Raw genomic sequence first — 20,300 nt, 5'->3', positions numbered from 1 at the left:
CAAGCTTGTTTGGCTGAGCCCTCTCCTGTCTCTTTTTCAGATCCAGCTGGTTTGCAGAATCTAGTATATTCTTCACGTCCTATGGAGGAGGTATCCAGTTGTCTGGCTATGCCAGTAAAAAAGGTGGTATGTCTCTCTAATTCAGAGGTGAAGTATAACAAGTCCACTTGGCTACAGATCTAGAGCCACACTCTTCCATGCTTTCTTAGTAGTTAAGTTGACACTCTGATCTCCTTTTGCTCTTCTGTCTCCTTTCTCAATTGGTTTCACAATTGAGAAGAAAAGACAAGGATGTTTTTTACTGGTCCCCTAAAGCTACAAGCCAGGATAAGAGGTAAAATGAAAATAGACTAGACACAGAAGACTCTTTTTTTCCCTTCACATCCTCATTATTTTTCAAAGCACTTAATAAGACCCCACACATGTAGTTGATAAGATCGTTTTGTCTTATCAACAAATAGCACTAAATCTCTAGTCATAGTATCAACATGATCACACAAGCTCGGAAGCCTCAGTGACGGGATCTACACAAATATTAAAAAATGCTAGTAAATAGTATATTTGTCTCCAGGAACAAGATCAGATTTTCAAGCAACCTCTAGTTAGACTAGATGACCCTATATTTTACAGATTCTTCTAGATTTAAATTCTGATTTCTATGTAAAATTCTATCTGCAGTTTGCATGGATCACTTTAAATCATGTTTTTGACAGCTTCCTTAGCAGTTCAAGTAAAGTACAGCTATAGAAACAAGTCAATGAATAAACATGAACCTCTTATTCCTCATCTGTAAAAATGAGGATATTATCCTCTACCACTCAAAGTTTTTGAAGGGACTGAATCAGGTAATATATGTGAAAAAGTTTATCAGAATTCCAGACATATTTTAGTTTTGTTTCCTTTTTGCATAGCCTGCAGCTACTATCTTTTGCCACTAGATGGCAATGCTGCTTCAGTAAGTTGTTGCCAAGAGAAGTCTGAATTTTACTCAACTTTTAAAAGGAAAATGTGTAAAAATTTAAATTACATGGCTTTTCCTGGCATCTGATGAGCTGATAGATAAAACTTTGACCATCTAAAAGAAGACACTGTGATAATTTCACTTCTGTAAGAAATGAAAGTGCTAATGGTGCCTTTACTTTCATTTTAAAAATCTTAATTTGAATTAAGAAATGTGGAAAATTCTCTGAAAAGGGTGTTGTATAAGGTAAGACATTTGTTGATAGCTAATAAAAATGTTTGAACATTTACCTCTGACCCCAAACTGAGAGAAACGATCTCATCCTCAAAAGCAGAATGCGTGTCAATATGAGCGGGAATTCCTGAGATAGAAGATAGGATAACACATCACTTCATTTTTCCTTTTAGTAGATTTAAGACGACTCTAAATATAGCCTCACACTATTATGGTGAAAACATTGTTTGACAATCAGGAATGTACTACAATTTTAGTTAAAAGGAAACATTTACAGTGAATGTGACCAAATAAAATTAAACTAAATCTGAACTAAAAATATCTTAACTTCATGATTTAAAGTGCCATTGGGACTGGATTCGAAAATCAAGACTTGAGAGTCATTGCTTAACTAGGACATTTACCCAATCCCAGCCCAAGAGAAAGATGTGAAAGAGAAATAACAAAGCCATCTTTTCCCTTGAACACTGGATTCCCAAGTTCTTGTAGAACAAAAGCAATAACCAGGTGTGAAGACTAAGCATAACAATACGATACGGCTTCCTTCACCAAGCTCTCAATCTCTGTTAATTGAGCACCTATTAACTGAAAGGAACTTTGCTACATGGTGAGAGCATATAAAGCTAGTAAGACATGGTCCCTTCCTGAAGGAGCTTAGACACCAGTGGAAAGACTGATAGGCAAATATGCAATCATAATACATCAGGATAAATGCAGGAAAAAAACCCGCACAACTCCTGCCATTAATAAAACTCTTGAAATCATTTGATTACTACAAATATCAGATGAAGATGCTGCTAACAAGTGCAAAAAATCAATAACCTCAAGATTTTTCACTAACATGTCATCCTAGAATTATCTTCCACATTCTCAACAGAAGAGGAAGAGCAAGACCATGCAACTAACTAGCCTTTTCTCTGTATCTGTAAATTATTTGGTTTTTTCCATTATACATGTCTCATGTTTTTAAAGCAATCTTCTCCCTCTCTAAATAAAATGGTGAGAGGGAACCAAAAAAAAAAAATCACAAATAGCAACTGTGTCGGTCTGTTTCCACTTTGACACGCAAGTTCCTCAAATGATTGATGTGTAGATTTGCAAGTGATTAAAGTCAACACAGGTAAAAAACATAAGCAAATTACTCTGAGTGAGTTAGAGATAAAAAACGTCTTTGATCTTAGAGAGTTACATAATCTACTTAGTTATGAAATATATGACTGGAATTTTAAAAGAAGAAATACTTACCATGCCCAGGTTCATACTGGTTTACAGTCAATTGATCAGGCTTATGTTTAATGAAACCCTCCTTTAACCATTTCTCCAAAATGCTATCACAAAAGTCAGGAAGACCTGAAGTCAATAATCATAAAGATAAAACATATTAAGATATCACCTCACACCCATTAGAATGGCTATAATCACCAAGACAAAAAAATACAAATGTTGGACAGGATGTGGAGAAACGGGAACCCTCATACACAGCTGGTGGGAATGCAAACTGGTGCAGCCTCTAGGGAAAACGGTATGGAGATTCCTCAAAAAATTAAAAATAGAAATACCCTGTGATCCAGCTATCCCACTACTGGGAATCTATCCAACGAACCTGAAATCAACAATCCAAAGAGGCTTATGCACCCCTATCTTCATTGCAGCATTATTCACTATAGCGAAGAAGTGGAAGCAAACCAAGTGTCCCTTTACTGATGATTGGATCAAAAAGATGTGGCATATATGTACAATGGAATACTACTCAGCCATAAAACAAGACAAAATCGTCCCATTTGCAACAACATGGGTGGACCTGGAGGGTATTATGTTAAGTGAAATAAGCCAGAAAGAGAAAGACAAACACTGTGTGATCTCACTCATATGTGGAATATAAACCAACACATGGACAGAGAAAACTGTATTGTGGTTACCAGGGTCAATGGGGGTGGAGGGTAGGCACAAGGGGTGAAGGGAGGCATGTATATGGTGATTGACAAACAAAACTTTACAACCAAAATTTCATGTTATAAACTATTAAGACATCAATAAAAGAAAACATATTAAAATATTTACTTTGCATGTTTTACCCAAGAAGAAAAAAATAGCCGTTATGATAAAAATCACACAGCTTTTAATTTAGAAGTCAGATCTAAATATAACAATAAACCCACAAGCAAAGCAAAATAAAAATAAAACCTTCTTAAGAATCTTTTAAGGTTATTGTATTGATTTTATCAAATAAAACATCCAAAAGAACAATTTTGCTGACAATTTTACTATTTTGTAAAACAGCAATAAAATTATAAAATTTGCTGAAAATATACTGAAAATTAGCCTGGCCACTTTCTTTTTTGTTATTTTAAATTATTTAATTTATTTCAAATTTAATTATTTTAAATTAGTTCTCTTTAAAAAACACTTATCAAAGTGGAACTAACTTACTTTTATTAGAGTCATAAATGTTATTTTATGAGGGAAAGAAACCCTTAAATAAGACCAAAGTCATAAAAATATAGATAAATTTAACTTCAACAAGGAATTCTACCAAAGGATTAATATCCAGATTATATAGTAAATTCTTATTAATAACTTAGACAACCCATTAGAAAAAAACTAGCAAAGGATATGAAAAATAATTCACAGAAAAGAAAATACAAATGGTCACCCTCTCTAGTAATCAGGTAATTATATAGTTAAAAGTTTTACAATATCACACATTGGTGGGGGGAGGAGGGGTGGGTACACACTTGATGAGAATATGTTGGCATAGCTGTTTTGGGGGCAATCTGTCAGTACCTATTAACATTTTTAAATGAATGTAAATTTGACACAACTCTAATTTAGCAATCTCCCTTGAGAAACTCTTGCTTAGTGCATAAAGAGACGTGTATAAAGATATTCACTACTTTAAAAGCTAAAAACTAGAAATAACCTAAATGTCTATCAAAAGGGAACTAACTGGGGGCCGGCCCCGTGGTGTAGTGGTTAAGTTCATGCACTCCGCTGCGGCAGCCCGGGGTTCGCAAGTTCAGATCCTGGGCGCAGACCAACGCACCACTTGTCAAGCCATGCTGTGGCAGCATCCCATATAAAGTAGAGGAAGATGGGCACTGATGCCAGCCGAGGGCCAATCTTCCTCAGCAAAAAAAGAGGAGGACTGGCAACGGATGTTAGCTCAGGGCTAGTCTTCCTCAAAAAAAAAAAAAAGGGAACTAACTGAAAAAGCTAATATTGAACATTCAATAAAATGAAAAACTATGTGCAAGATCTCCAAGACATATTGTGAAGGGAAAAAGCAAGTTGGAGTGATACATGTTATATATGATTATACAACTGATAGCACACAATATACTACCACATGTTAACAACTACTATATACTTTTCTAGGTATCTATATTTGAACGTCAACTCGTTTTTTAAAGGAGTGGAATAATGTATACTAAACTGCTACTGGTACTACTTCTGAGAAGTATGGGAGTAAGGACAGCGCTCAAGAGGAACTTGAGCATTATCTGTATATATGAATTCTTTAACACAAAACTGCACCATTTAGCTAATTAAAATGTTTTAAATTTAGGGGCCGGCCCAGTGGCATATCAGTCAAGTTTGTGTGCTCCACTTCGGTGGCCCGGGGTTCGCTGGTTCGGATCCCGGGCGTGGACTGACGCACCACTTATCAGGCCATGCTGTGGCGGCCTTCCATATAAAGTAGAGGAAGATGGGCACAGATCTTAGCCCAGGGCCAGTCTTCCTCAGCAAAAAGAGGAGGATTGGCATCGGCTATTAGCTCAGGGCTAATCTTCCTCACACACACACAAAAAAATGTTTTAAATTTAAACAATTGTTTCAAAAGTTTACCTACAAATGACAAATGAAACATTCCCTCAACTATGATGTACTTCGAATATATTAAATCTTTTTTTCTGAACCAGCATTTAGTGTTTATTAACAATTACTTACCCCCTGGTAATGGCTTATTTTTATCTACATTGTTGTTCTCATAGTAGAATTCATAACCAAAATGCTTTACTCTTCTGTGTTTTAAGGATTTTTGAACTGTATGAAGAAAAGAAAGTAAATTACTTGGGAGAAAGAATTTCATTCCTTCATATATTTCAAAGTCAACATTATAAGTAACGACTAGTTTAGCAATGGTAACTTTTGTTAACTGATAAATTATCGTCTTTAATAAAATTAACCATTTTTTCTCATATCTGCTGTTCTTTTAAGTATAAAATTGTAACAAATGCTTAAAGAGCTTTACCCAATCAATCTGAAAGAGCTAAACATGTACACTGCCACTCACAAAACTGCTAATGATCTGGAAAGAGGCAGTCACTAATCTGCAAATATCTCCAGGAAGTTCTTACTACCTTATGGCACTGAACTGCTGATTCCTCAGAGGAAATTTGCCTTAGGTGGAGAGGATCAAATAAGATAATATATGTAAAAGGGCTTATAAATGTTAGCCCTACAAAGCTGGCTAATAAATATTAATCAGTTTGGAGTTTAAAATTGATAGCTCTATAAATGTTATTTATTATTAATGCTCCTAAGAATTGTTGGTATGACTTGCCTAACATTGGATCCAGGCTACTTTCAGTAATTTTAAGGAAATATTACAGTTTTAATAAACGAAAGGAGGAGAAGGAAAGAAGGATCAGTACCATGACCATTTTGCAGAAACTTTTAAATATCAGATTTTAAAAGTTTTACTTACAATTTTGACTGTCTGTATCTTCTGTCCAGTTAATACCCTCCAAAAGCATTTTCTCCTCCTCAGAAGAAATAATTTCTTCTACTACCATGAGGCCTGGAGGTAAAGCTTGAAGCTCTAACTCTTTCCATTGTGCTGTGGGAAACCAAATTAAAATATTCACATAAAAAACTTAAAATTCCTATATACAAATAATTCTGTCCCAATAGCCATTTTTCAGTTCATAAAACTCCCAATCCTCATTTTCATAAATAAGAATGATAAAAGGCACGTGATATATTAAAAGTACAAAAATAAGACCAAGATAAAAATTATGGTACATTTTATCCACTGCATTTATCAAATAGTACAGTATTTAGTTAAGTATTCTGTTTGAACATGAATGACCCACCTTTTAAATCTCACTAATAAACAAGGTTTCTCATAATATCTACAGTATGCCCCTCTATAACCAAGTCTGATTATCTCTAAATATTGAATACAAAAATTTAAATGCTAGGCTGGTCCAGTGGCGTAGTGGTTAAGTTCGCTTGCTCCACTTCAGTGGCCCGGGGTTCACAGGTTCGGATCCCGGGCCCAGATCTACACACTGCTCATCAAGCCATGCAGTGGCAGTGTCCCATATACGAAAATAGAGGAAGACTGGCACAGATGTTAGCTCAGTGACAATCTTCCTCAAGCAAAAAGAGGAAGACTGGCAACAGATGTTAGCTCAGGGCCAGTCTTCCTCACAAAAAAGAAAAAAAAATTTTAAATGCTCGTATTTGCTCTCAGGTTCTCGATACTAGCTATGGTCAAGTAATAGAAAAATGTAAAATAACATAAAATTTTCTGAAGAAATAAAAATATCACTGTATGAAGAATTATTTAGCATATATTAAAATAATTTAAGTCTCTATGTCTTTCAAAGTTTTAGATAAGTACAGCTCTAGAAGACAAAGAAAAAAAGAATTTATGATTAGATAAAAGGAACAGTGTAACTCATATTTACTATTAGAGAGCTGATCATGTTACAGACATGATTTCTGAGGCTGTTCTGCAGAACGGTTTTCATTTTTGACTCATTTAATATAAAAATTCACAAGAATAATATAAATATCTACTAGATTTTATTAAAATTTTAGAAATATAAATAGTGAATCATCTGATTAATATTTGCTGAGTGCTTACTATATGCCAGGCATTATATTATTTATTCAAATTATATAAGGAAAACTATGGGAAGAATTCCGTAAAGACACGTAATTCATAGTATAAGTAATTCATAGTTTTCTAAATATAGTTTTTTTTAAAAAATGAATTTAAAAAAAATCTTTTGTATTTGTGATTAACTGGCTATCTGGTAGTAGATATAAAACAAGTATGAGGGGGCTGGACCCAGTGGCGTAGTGGTTAAGTTCACGCACTCTGCTTCGGCAGCCCGGGGTCCATGGGTTCGGATCCCAGGTGCAGACCTACACACTGCTCATCAAGCCATGCTATGGCAGTATCCTACATACAAAGTAGAGGAAGACCAGCACAGATGTTAGCTCAGAGACAATCTTCCTCAAGCAAAAAGAGGAAGATTGGCGAAGATGTTAGCTCAGGGCCAATCTCCCTCACCAAAAAAAAATCAATTCCTCAATCACACAATCGAGTTGGACAGTGCAGATATGAACGTATGAACATTTCCACCATCGTAGAAAGTTTAGTAGACAGCACCACTATAAAGCTTTAGGGATCTTTGGTGGCTAAACGTGTTCCTCCATAAATATGAAGCTTGTCCATAATCACTTGGATCATAATTAATTCTTAAGTGATTAATTGAAAGCTTCTGGGTAGACACTGTAAAATAAATTAGTGATCTGAACCTTCAACATTAAATTTTGAAGGATACAATTACATAGCAGGGTTCCAAAATAAGTAACATGCATAATAAATACATTGATAGGTTGGTATTTTTTTGAAGCAGCTCCTTAAAGGCAGACTATGTCTGACTCACCTCCCTCCAACTATCAGTCCCATGCCTGCACAAACCAGGTGTTTAAAGAATGTTTGTTAAATGAACAGGGGCTGCTTAACTGATGTCCTATTTTATTTCATAACAACTTAACTTCCCAACCTAGGCATGAAAAGAAAACTCACACAAAAGCAAGAACTATTTTTAAAAAGATACTAGTAGGATAATACCTTTTTCCACAAAATTCAAGTACAGAATGATCTTTTGTCCTAAATCATCCACTATTTCTTTTCCATTGAGGGTAACATAGGCTTTCTTGGATTCTTCTGTAGTTTTGTATCTTACAAATGAGTAAGGCTTATTAGGCGGCATTAAGAGAGCATCCACCAGTCCGCATTTTTCTAAAACCGGAAGCAGCTGGTTCCTACTCACACCATTACCCAAACCACCATTGGCAACAACCAGGATCTTAAAAAAGAAAAAAGAAAATAACATGAGCAATCAATAGCAACCTGTTTATTTTTAAATAAGATTTCAAAATAAGATGATTTCCACAAAAGTGTAATTAAAAAACGTTTCCTTATGGTAGTTATTTGGTTTTCTAATTTCATACAAACTATATAAATCAATTTACTAAATATTTGGAGATTAAAAAGTAATCCTATGTTGTAAATATTAATTTTAAAATAGAACTTTTCAGTAAAATATTTATTTCTTAATGACCAAACATACAAATTAAAAGATAATTTTTTTACTGTTCATATATATAAATTTAACATAATGAAAGAGAAAGCATAGGGAGAGAGGAGGAGAAGGAACAAGGAGTTACATAATACTTGCTTTTTGTCAGACATATGCTTTTTCCTACTTAATCCTCATTAACATAATCTCCACAACAATCCTACAAAGTGGGTAATATTAGCCCCACTTCACAGAGGAAGAAACTGAAGATCAGAAAAATTGGGTTAAGGTAATGATTAGTAGGAGTTGGGTTTCAAAGCTATTTCTGTCAGTTCCCAGAACCCACACTTTTGACAGAACCGTTATATAAGGTTTACTAAAAACTAAAAGCAAAGTATTGGCTCAAAGAAAAACCAATTACAGGTTCTACTAAACATAAAATAGGAAAATTTTCCTCTATGTCTGAGTAATTCGGTCATTTTGCAATTAAAAATTTTTCCTTTGTAAGTTTCATGCTTACTTCTCGTCATTTGCAGACCTGCCCTAAACATTATTCAAGGGATTTGCGGGGGTACAGAGGAGGTCTCCTATTTTTATTCTGATGCTTATGGCCTAGTGCCCTTACAGTTTTTGTACAGTCGGTCCTCCATATCCCCGGGTTCTGCATCTGCAGATTCAACCAACAGGATGTGTACTATGTTTACAATCCCTGGTTGGTTGAATCCTTGGATGCAGGACCCAAGGATTCAAAGGGCCAACTAAGAGACTTGAGCAAACGAGGATTTCGGTGTCTGCAGGGGTCCTGGAACCAACCCCTGCAGTTATCAAGGGATGACTGTACTTATAAAACATTCTACATGGTGTTAAGATCTTTAATTCATGATCTATGACTCCTAAAAGCTTTGTAGCATAAGAAAAGCAAACCATTGATAGCCTACTCTCATCAGTTTCATCATTTATACCAGGTATTGGCAAACTTTTTCTGAAAAGGGCCAGACAGTAAATATTTTAGGCTTTGCAGGTCATGTAAGTCTGTCACATAGTCTTCTTTTTATTTTTTAACAACTTTTTTTTTTTTAAAGAAGATGTTATTGTTTTATTTTATTTATTTATTTATTTTTTGTGAGGAAGATCAGCCGTGAGCTAACATCCATGCTAATCCTCCTCTTTTTGCTGAGGAAGACAGGCTCTGAGCTAACATCTATTGCCAATCCTCCGCCTTTTTTTTTTTTCCCCAAAGCCCCAGTAGATAGTTGTATGTCATAGCTGCACATCCTTCTAGTTGCTGTATGTGGGACGCGGCCTCAGCATGGCTGGAGAAGCCGTGCGTCGGTGTGCGCTCGGGATCCGAACCCGGGCCACCAGTAGCAGAGCACGCACACTTACCTGCTAAGCCACGGGCCAGCCCCTTAACAATGTTTTAAAAATGTAAAGCTCATTCTTAGCTCACAAGCCAGATTTGACCTGAGGACAGCAGTTTGTCAAACTCTGATTTATACTAAGCTAGAAATTAAAACATAATATATTAGTTTCATATACACAAAACAGGAATATCTAGAACCTTGTTTTAAAAGAATGTAATAGAATTATTATAAAATTGGATAGTAAGGAAAGTAAAGCTCTGTTCCATTATGGGATAGCCAATACTTTATATGAATTTAAGTATACACATACACATACTAAACAAACACACTAATACAACACTATAAAATAAGATGTAGGGGCCTGCCCGATGGCATAGTGGTTAAGGTCTGGCAGTCCACTGCAGCGGCCCAGGATTCACAAGTTCGGATCGCGGGCGCAGACCTACACACCACTCATCAAGCCATGCTGTGGCAGCATCCCACGTATAAAATAAGAGGAAGATGAGCACAGGATGTTAGCTCAGGGACAATTTTCCTCAAGCAAAAAAAGAGAAAGACTGGCAACAGATGTTAACTCAGAGTCAATCTTCCTCACCAAAAAAATATATATATATGGTGTAAAATTTAGTCTCAGATGGCATGCTCTGAACCTCCTTCAGTGAAGTTTGTAAATTAAAGTACCAAAATAATTTGGTTACATGCACCCATAGTTACAAAAACATTTCCATATTCCCAAATCTAAGGAACTGCAAAGGTTTTGCAAATGTCAAGAGTCCACTGCCCCATCTAGGAACAGAGGAAGATGGTGAGGTGTGACGTGAGGAACACTGACAGACCTCAAAGATGCTGTCCAAGTGATTTGTGGGCAATTCTAAAGGCAAATCATACAAAAACAAGGGCAGTCAGGGAGGGAAGGAAAGAACTTACTTCCTACTACATGTGAGTTATACCATATAATTAAATGCAATAATTGTTTTATTTATAATTGTTCAGCCAAGCAATTTTCCCAAAAATACAAAGTAGAGAATTCAGAATTTTTTTTAAGTTATCTTCAGTCTTGACAATTTGAAGATCACCACTCTAGAAAAATCTCACAATGGCTATAAATTTGCACAAAGACATCTATACTTATAATGCATTGCGAAAAGAGCATTTGTTCTCCCCTGGATAGATAATATATAATTGGAGAGTCTTCTACAATTTTACTCTTTTCCTTTAAAAATATTGTGGATAAAAAAATAATCAAGCCCAAATAAGATGACACTTTGGAAGCCATGAAGGTGAGATCAAAGCTTCTAGAGATCTGAAAGAAAAGACAGACTCAACCAGAAACAAGCTTCAGAGGCAGCAAAGAAACTTAACCCATTTCTTTTCTTACCACTTCTCTTCATGACCTCTGCAAGGTAAGCTTGGGAAGAGATGAGAGCAGGGTATGTCAGTTTAATCTTCTAAAAGCCTCACAGCCTCAGTGGCTTTTGGCAGAAAGTGTGTGCAGACGTATTAATTCTAATCTATTATCTATCCTATCCTTTACATAGGAATTTGGTTTAAATTTTCTAAAGTCATTAATATTTAACAAAATCTAAGTGTGGACCTTTTACCTGCTAAATTTAAATCTACCTCAACAGACTACTCATTCCTAAACTATGATGCAGCACAGAAGACAGCATCAGCATGATATAAGAGAATAGTATTGGTCTGAGAGTCAAGAGACCTCAACTTTAATCCTAGCTCCACCCTCTCAACTGTATGTCTTTGGCCCTTCAGCTAGATGATGGCTAAGCTTCCCTCCTCCTCTTACACACTTAGAACCAGAAAGAATATCATAAGAACACTTTATATTTATATGGTATTTTAATGACTAGTAAGTACTGTAACATACATGTTCTCTTTAGAATCTAACAATCTAATGAGATAAAAAGGTAAGCAATATTATGTCCTTACAAATGAAGAAAGCTGAGGTCATAGAGTACTGCTCATGCCCAAATAAGTGGAAAAGCTGAGAGTTAAACTAAATTCTTCTAATTCAAAGCCCAGGAAGTCTCATAGTTCCTCATTATTGCCATCAGATAATGAAAAGGCTTTGTAGATCAGGTCTAATAAATAAAAAATGTTTTATAGCATATAATCAAAACACTTTATCATATAGATGAAGTTAGGAATACAAGAAAGAAGAGGGATTAGGATACAAAAGATCTAGCTTTGAGTCTCTTTTCAGCCACCTTACATCAATGGACATATCACAACCTCTCAGAACCTTAGTTTTCTCACCTATCTCATAAGGATTTTTAGAGAATTAAATACAATAATGAATGTAAGAATGCTTCGTAAACTGTAAACAGTTGTACAGTGTTATTGTTATTAATACATACCCACAACTTCCTCTAGTTCAACCAACATAATCAATGGAAATTCAAACTATACTAGGCTATGTCCCAAAATAGAAAGTTATCAGGTCCTATCAGATGTATACTTAATATAAACATAACACATGACTGAACAATTAAAGCCTTCCTCTCTGAGCAATTATTAACAAATATTACTCTAACACATTAACACTGTAATACATTTACATTCAAATGACAATAATAGTTTTTAGGTCACCTGAGTGGCACAGGATACTGTCTCAATGCCTTCATGTCTCAGCAAAGTATGCCTGGCTTTAATCTGTTTCCTTAAGAACTTCTTCTCAGTTTTATTGAGTTTGTAATTATTTTGATGGTTGCTGTCCATGGCAATGCTGCAAAAAAAAAAGAAACCAGTACAAAATGTCAACCTTAAGAGCCCTGAAGGGACAGTTATAATGATGCTATTCATATATTCTACATACATTCTATAGTTTATAAATATTTCTATGTGACAATTTTTTAAAATGCTTACTTTACATTTCACCAACCAAGAGAAGTGACAACAAACAGATGCTTGGACAATAAAGGACTATTTAAGAAGGCAACAAAGAAGCAAGAACACCTAATAGCAGCTCTGGGGGTTCTACAAAATGTTCCAGTGCTTGAGCTCTACTAAGTGAGCTGTTTTACCCATAGATGATACAGCCCTTTACTTATGAAGTCCTAGGTAAAATGTGCCACAGACAAATTTCACAAACACAATGTTAGGAAAGAAAAAAAAAAACAAAAAATTCACAGAAGAATATACAGTATGATTCCATTCACATAAAGTCCAAAACCCAAAAGAAAGCCATATATTGTTTAGAAATACATATGAAGGAAAAGCAAGGAAATGATAAACACAAAGTTCAGGAGAGAAGTTATTTCAGGGGGATGGGGCAGGATGTAACATGAAAGGAATACATAAAAGCATCAAAAGTATTTCTTCAGCTAGATAGTGGTTTAGGTGTTTATTTTTTAAGCTGTACACGTTATATATTTTTATATCTATAATTTTTAAAATAACAGATATTAAGAACCCCATGGAATTGTTTTCATTTTATTGAAATATGTCAATCATATTTCAATAAATCAGCAAGTAGTCACTAAGTGCTTTCCCAAAGAGGCCTTCATACCATCCAAATCAGCACCCCACACCAGGCTTTATTACAGTGGCCTATTTTATTTTGTTCACAGAATTTAACACAATTTGTGATGATTCATTTGTTAGCTTAAATCCCCCATCAGGATGTAAACTCCAAGAGAGCAGGAATGCCAGCATACAGAAGGTGCTCAATAAAAATTTGTTGAAGGGATAAATGAATGATAACGGGTGAACACACACGTGCTTATTTATGGTCTCAGTGCTCTGCGGCATACAATTACAACACACAGGTTATGCTTTCAACAAAAGTTTCTAAGTTAGTTGAGGAAAACAGACAAACACTAAACAATGAAAGAACATGACACATCTTTATATAATTAAGTGTTAATGGTAGAGTCTTTAGGTGTGACATGAATTAGAGACAAACAAAAAAGATCGATGCTGACTAGAAAAGTTTGGGAGAACTTCAAAACAGAAGGGGACTTGAGCTGAGTACTGAAAGACAAGAAAAATACAGGGTCATAGGGAAGGGAGGGTATCCAGTAAGGTAATAAAGAGTAGAAGCTAAAAACAGGAATGGATGTGTCTGGCAAACACAGTGAGAGGTAGGCATAATTTTTTAAAGCAGAGAATGTTGGGTGATCCACCGATCCCACTCTTCACCCACTTGAAAGTCATCAAACGAAATAAATACAGGAAGTTAAATAAAATCAAATGCCAAAACAACTCATAAATAGTCAAAACTCGAATTACTAATCTTTATGTATAGAAGAAAAATGGAGTCTATAGAAAGAACAGTAATCTAGCGTAACTAACACACAGGTTGCACGGCACCGGAGGTAAGGCCGGTAACACAGACTGGCTGGACAGCATAGCAGGGAAGTGAGAGGCAAGAGGACCTGCTGTAATCCAGCTTAGCAAGTAGAATGCTGGCCTGACGGAGGGTGGAGGCTGTAGGAATCGAGGAAATATGGAGAGTAGGAGGGCAACAGAAAAGTTCAGGTACAATCAGTGCGAATACTACTCAGACATGAGGGAGAGAGGAAGCACAGATCACTTACAGGACAGAGCCTGAATGACTGAGAGGCTAGTGACGTCATTTCAAAACTGGAAAGTCAGGAAAAGGTCAGGAAGACCTGCTGAGCAAGGGAGGTAATAAGTCAGATTTAGGATATAATATGTTTGAGGTAGTGGTGAGATACATCGTTGCAATGTCTGGCTGGCAGATGACAATATGAAGTGGCTAAAAGGAGAGGGAACAAAGTTAGAGAAAAGCCTTAGGAGTCATCATTAGACAGGAAGGGGATAGCTGAATGGATATTTTTAATATTGCACTAATTATAATTATTTATTCTAATGTTTGTCCCCTTCCACTGGACGAAGAGCTCTTTGAGGAAAAGATTAAATCATATTTTTCTTTGTTTCCCCAGAGCCTCCTTCAGTGCCATGAGACAGTATAACACAGTGTTTAGGGGTCCAGGTTCTAGGTTCAAATCTCAGCTCTACTATTTATCAGCTGTATGATCCTGTGTGAGTTAATTACTTATTTCTGTGCTTAGGTTTCTTCATCTGTAAAATAAGGATAATAGTGCCTATTCTTGGCATATAACTCCATCCATCCCTGCACTAAAAAACTTGAACAAACTCTAGCACAGCTTCTAGCAGCATAAAGCATGTCCCTAGGATGACCCCAGTTAACCATTAAAATGCCTTCCTAAGAGCCAGCCCTGATGGCCTAGTGGTTAAAGTTCGGCACACTCCGCTTCGGTGGCCCAGGTCTGGTTCCCAGGTGCGGAACCACACCACTCATCTGTCAGGAGCCATGCTGCGGCGATGGCTCACACAGAAGAACCAGAAGAACTTACAGCTATACACAACTATGTACTGAGGCTTTGAGGGGGAAGAAAAAAGGAGGAAGATTGGCACAGATGTTAGCATCGGGAGAATCTTCTCCTGCCAAAAAAAGAAAAAACCTGCCTGAGAAAACTCAAAATGCTGCCAGGAAATCTTACTATTTGTTCTAGCAACACCTGACAATAGGCCCCTGGCCTCCCTTTCTTAGAACATTTGCTAAATAAAAGGGGCTTACAATTGTGAATATGTATCTCTTGCAGCTCAGAAGTGTCTCTCTCAAAGATCTGAGAGCCTGTCTTGACATGAGTACAGCCATGTTTGGCCGCTCCATTGACCTATAGCCACCAGCACACAAAGAAATACAAAGCTGCTTTCTGTGTGGTGGGAACTGGCCTTTTCCCGGCAACTGGCCTTTCTCCCATGGAGGGAGTTGCAAGTTGTAACAGTTCAAGGCTCTTGGAGCGTCGTAGCACGGGATGGACTGGCCATCTGTGCCGGGCTAAGACGATAACCAAAGAAAACAATGCACGTACACAACTACTGGGCTGGGACGTTAGCCAAGGGGCTCAGTGCACGTACGCCACTGATAACTGTTTTGTGCATGGAAACACTAGATGCTTGCTCTGTAAACTCTGTAACTGCTTATATAAACTGCTGGAGACTGAGACCCGGTGAGAGTTCCACCTGTGGAAGGGACACCTTGCCCAGGACGTGTGATCCTTGCCCAGCCGCGTCGATTGACAGGGCTCTCCCGGCAGTGGGGCGTGGATATTGTGAGTAACTGATTTGATGTGAGTAATTGATTTACTATAAAGTAACTGATTTGATGTGTTCTCTTTTCGGTCAACCTGGTGTTTCTCTTCCGGTTGATTTGTGTCATTTCCCTTCAGTCGATCTGGTGTTTCCCTTTCCGATCGATCTGATGTTTTTCCCTCTTATTATATGACCTATTCGGATCTGCTGCTATCTCAGCCGATGTGGATGTTTTCCCTTTCCAGTCGAGCTGGTGTTTTTTCCCTCTTATTATTTGACCTATTCGGATCTGTTTGCGGACTATCGCCTTTACTATCCTCTATAAAATAAAATATACCTTCAGTCCATTTGTTTGGAGTGGAAAGTTTCTTTTACGTCTCTGATCGAATCCCCAAACCTCTCATAACAGAGCCATTCCTTTGAAATGTAATCATCAGGAAGGACAGGGCATCTGTCTCCCAGTCTCTGTGGCAGGAGAGAATCCTAAGTTTGATAACTGCCAGCTAGCAAACACAGCTGGCCTAACTGCATTTGCACTGACCAATCCTTTGTAATTTTTCACTTCTCTGAGTCTACTGAACCCCTGCTCCATGCCCCTCTCCATGCTCCCTTTAAAACACCCAAATCACTTCCACACAAACTGGAATGGAGCTCAGCTCTTTCCCCTACTGTCAGTAGTTACTTAAAAAAATGTTTTCACCAGTCTAATGTCTGGCTGTGTTAATCTTCGATACTATCTCATAACTTTGTTAAAAGTATTAACTATGTCTATTACTAAATTACGTCAGCCCTAGCGGTCTAGTGGTTAAGATTCTGTGCTCTCACCCACGGCCAAGGCCCAGGTTCGTTTCCTGGTCAGAGAACCACACCACCATCTGTTGGTTGTCATACTGTGGCAGCTGCCTGTTGCTGTGATGCTGAAATCTATGTCACCAGTATATCAAATACTAGCAGGGTCACCACGGTGGACAGGTTTCAGCAGAGCTTCCAGACTGAGGCAGACTAGGAAGAAAGATCTGGCCACCCACTTCTGAAAAAATTGGCCATGAAAACCCTATGAATAGTGCCGGAGGATGAGAGGATGGTACAAAAAAGACCAGGCAGGGTTCTGCTCTGCTGTACACAGGGTCGCTAGCAGTGAGAATCAACTCCACAGCACTAACAACAAATTACTAAATTACTGTTCATTTCCAGAAAAGCCAGATCAGAATTGTTTAAGAAGACAAAGAAAAACTGAAGGCCCTCAAAGGAACTATCTTATTGCCATTCCATTCCAAGATCATCATCTTTGGAATGGCATCTTTGCAGTAGGCAATAGAGAACAAGGGATGAATGCACTAAGAATTTTTTCTTAATATGTCACATGGACAAAGACTGCAAATGGAAGAAATGAGAAAGAAAAGATATTGACTACATTTTTTTAAAAGTCTGACACTAAGTGTCCAGCACCAGCAGATGGAGCCTCATAATCACATTTCTCTCATCCCTTTCCCTTCTCCTTTCCTCAGTCATGCAATATCATTACAGGTGAAGAAAGACAAATCCAGATAGCTCCAGAGGCTCATTTGTTCCCCATTCCAATGACTTGGCAATGCACTGGCCCAGCAGGTCTGATCACCTCAACAAGGAATAGACTGAGACTAGCTGCTGAGGTCTAGAGATGCCCCCTTTCTAACACAGCCACTTCTCTGGCCAAAGAATTTCCACCACTGCACAAAGGCTTGGATGCCCCTCACCATGCTATGGGAGTGTTATGGAATGTCACGGAAGTGGAGTTACTACTAGAATACTAGCCATGCTGAGTCCAGTCTAATCACATTCAGCTTAAGCACACTCTCTGTAGGATAACAAGAGTTTAGAGATCACACATGCTCTACTAGTAAATTTAACCCCAATATATCTTATTGGATATTGCCCTAAGTGGTAATAGTAGCACGTGTGTCCATGCCCTCCTTGAACAACAGAGTGCCTATAATGAACCAAGCAGTATAGACAAATGTTCCTGTGCTTGTATGTAAATTATACTTAACTAATAGCAAAGATTAGAAAGAACTTAAATTCCTCTCAAATGAGGCCTGATTAACAAGTACAGCACAGGTATACAGGGTATACATATAAATCTCTAGGACACACAAGAAATTAGTGATATGGGTTGCCTCCAAAAAGGGGAAATGGGTAAATTGGTACAGGAATGTGAGGGAGCTTTCCTCTTTCCTAATTTTTTAATTTAGTAGGTATTCAAGTTTCATTAAGAAAGAAAATAAAAATTTTAAATGATTAGAAAAAATTAACCCCATCACTTGTCATATCACCCCATTCTCATTCCTTGAAGAACACCTACTCGCTATTTGTTTTTAGGCCTTCATTAATTTTATTCAGTCTTCCTTGTCTAACTTACTAGAAAGTAAGCTCTATGAAAGCAGAAATTTTGTCTTTATTGTCCATCCTGTAGCACTCAGCACCTAGAACAGATCTAGCAGCTAGTAGCCATTCAATAAACGTTTACTGAGTAAACCTAAACCTACTAACCTTATCAGATTACCTCCTAAACCTCTTCTTCAGAATTCTGAGTTTGGTGGACCTCTTCAGTGTTTTCACTAATACTTGGTGTGTATCTCTATCTCTGCAGTTTTCACATTGTATTATAATCACCTGTTTGTGTGATGGGCTCACCCAGAAGGCTGTCACCTACTTGAAAGCATAGACTTGAGTGCCTGGCACACAGCAGGCACTCAGTAAGTATTTGTTAAATGAAATCAGTCAAAACCAGAAGCTGACACTACCAGAGGCCCAACGGTCTCCGGATTTACTCAAATAAGAGCACAGGAAGATTCAGCTGTGTGAGCTACAAGACCACCAGCAATGCCTTTTCCTCACTGGATTGACACGGGTCAGAAAAGCCCCAGAAGCGCCAGACTAACACTCCCCAAGTTGCAACCGCCAGTCCAAAACCCCAAAGGAAACAGAACACTAACACAGACACCACGTGAGCATCCGCACCAAACACAAACACGTGCACCTCAAACACGCACGGACAGGATCACCAAACGCCAGACACCCTACTGCCCTCGGACTGCACCAGACCACCGCCCCGGCCATCCCTCCCCTCCCTAGGTTCTCAGCCACACGTCAGTGAGGCAGATAGACGAAACCGGAAGAAGCCGACAGGAGAGAGCGGCGATTTGCAGCCATCATTCCCGCCAGTAAGAAGTGCCACAACCCCCCGCCTCGACTCAGGCTGGGTTCTCACCACGCGGGCACTCTCTCCTTAACCAGCCTCTCCAAGCTATCTCAGAAAGCAGCTACGGCTACCGGCACACCACCTCACCTGGGCGCAGCCATGTTGGAGAAAGCCGCACTACATTTCCCATGAGTCTGCAGGGCGACGAACGGAGCTCCCACAATCCCCTTCGCCCCCACCCCGGAGCCTCGTCTCGACTCTTTCGCTGCCGGGAAGCTTTGGGCCGTCAAGCGCTGTGCGCTACGGTGACAATTAGATTGTGATATTTGGGAGAATAGTAAGGGTAGGGAGTGCAGCTTATTATTAGGTCCCCAAATGGACACGGTTAAACAGGTTTGTGTCCCTCGGTTCCTCAATAATGTCCCCCACCCCCGCGAGGGGGGGTTTGTTCGTTTTTCCTCCTGAATCTTAGAGGAATGGGAGAGGAGCTTGGGGTCTGAAAGACGACATCGTATGGGCGAGAACGAGGGAGGTGAATGTGCATGAACATGCCAGGGGAATGGTGAGTACCACAGAGTGATAGGAAGATGTGTGGAAGAATGTTGAGGGAGGTAGGGCAGGAAAGGTGAGCTGCGCCGGAATAGACGACTTTAGGCCGTTCTGTTCTGCAAGCCTAAGGGGGTCCCTGGAAGAAACGGAGCGATATGACCGGAACTTCTAGTAGAAGGTGGGAGGAGAGACTAAAAGTTAGAAGACTATTTCACAGGCTATTGCAGTGGTAAAGTGAAAAGTAACTGTTAACTGGGGCACAGCAGTGAAGGCGGAAAGGAAAAGATTTGGTAACAGATCAGAAATAAAAGACACAGGAGAGGGTGATGATGAGCCATTGTTCCTGCTTTAATGTTGTTATGAATGTATTATAATCATTCTGCCTGCACTGGATTATGAGCTGTGGGAGAACAGGGAAGGAAACTTGGGAGTAGGGAGGAAATCACTTCTCTATAGTGCTGATAGGGTGCCCCCATCCGCACCCCACCACAGTGGACTATCAGTGCAAGTTAAGGGGGGCTGGCCAGGACAAGTGGCCCTGACAAGAGAGTGTTGTTGAGTGGAGGAATGATTTGTACCGAGAATGG

The 20,300-nt window shown here is 38.4% G+C and overlaps 1 protein-coding gene across 4 annotated transcripts in view; it reads right to left on the bottom strand.

The window, feature by feature from the left end:
• ALKBH8 (alkB homolog 8, tRNA methyltransferase) overlaps positions 1-19,291 on the bottom strand; it is a 71,789-nt gene extending 52,498 nt beyond the window's left edge. The window contains exons 1-7 of one of the 4 annotated variants that reach the window (XM_058545296.1): positions 19,234-19,291; positions 12,489-12,624; positions 8,070-8,307; positions 5,904-6,035; positions 5,144-5,239; positions 2,441-2,545; positions 1,252-1,322 (exon numbers count right to left, since the gene is read on the bottom strand). In XM_058545296.1, coding sequence (XP_058401279.1) covers positions 1,252-1,322; positions 2,441-2,545; positions 5,144-5,239; positions 5,904-6,035; positions 8,070-8,307; positions 12,489-12,617 — 771 coding nt within the window. In that variant the 5' untranslated portion in view covers positions 12,618-12,624; positions 19,234-19,291. Of the gene's footprint in view, positions 1-1,251; positions 1,323-2,440; positions 2,546-5,143; positions 5,240-5,903; positions 6,036-8,069; positions 8,308-12,488; positions 12,625-16,320; positions 16,525-19,233 lie in introns of those variants that run through there. The other 3 variants (XM_058545298.1, XM_058545299.1, XM_058545297.1) reach the window with 3 other exon arrangements.
• Between the last annotated feature and the right edge of the window lie 1,009 nt (positions 19,292-20,300).

This window comes from Diceros bicornis, chromosome 7 (assembly GCF_020826845.1).
Source record: "Diceros bicornis minor isolate mBicDic1 chromosome 7, mDicBic1.mat.cur, whole genome shotgun sequence".
NCBI lineage: Eukaryota > Metazoa > Chordata > Mammalia > Perissodactyla > Rhinocerotidae > Diceros > Diceros bicornis.
This window is presented reverse-complemented; position numbering and strand designations above follow the sequence as displayed.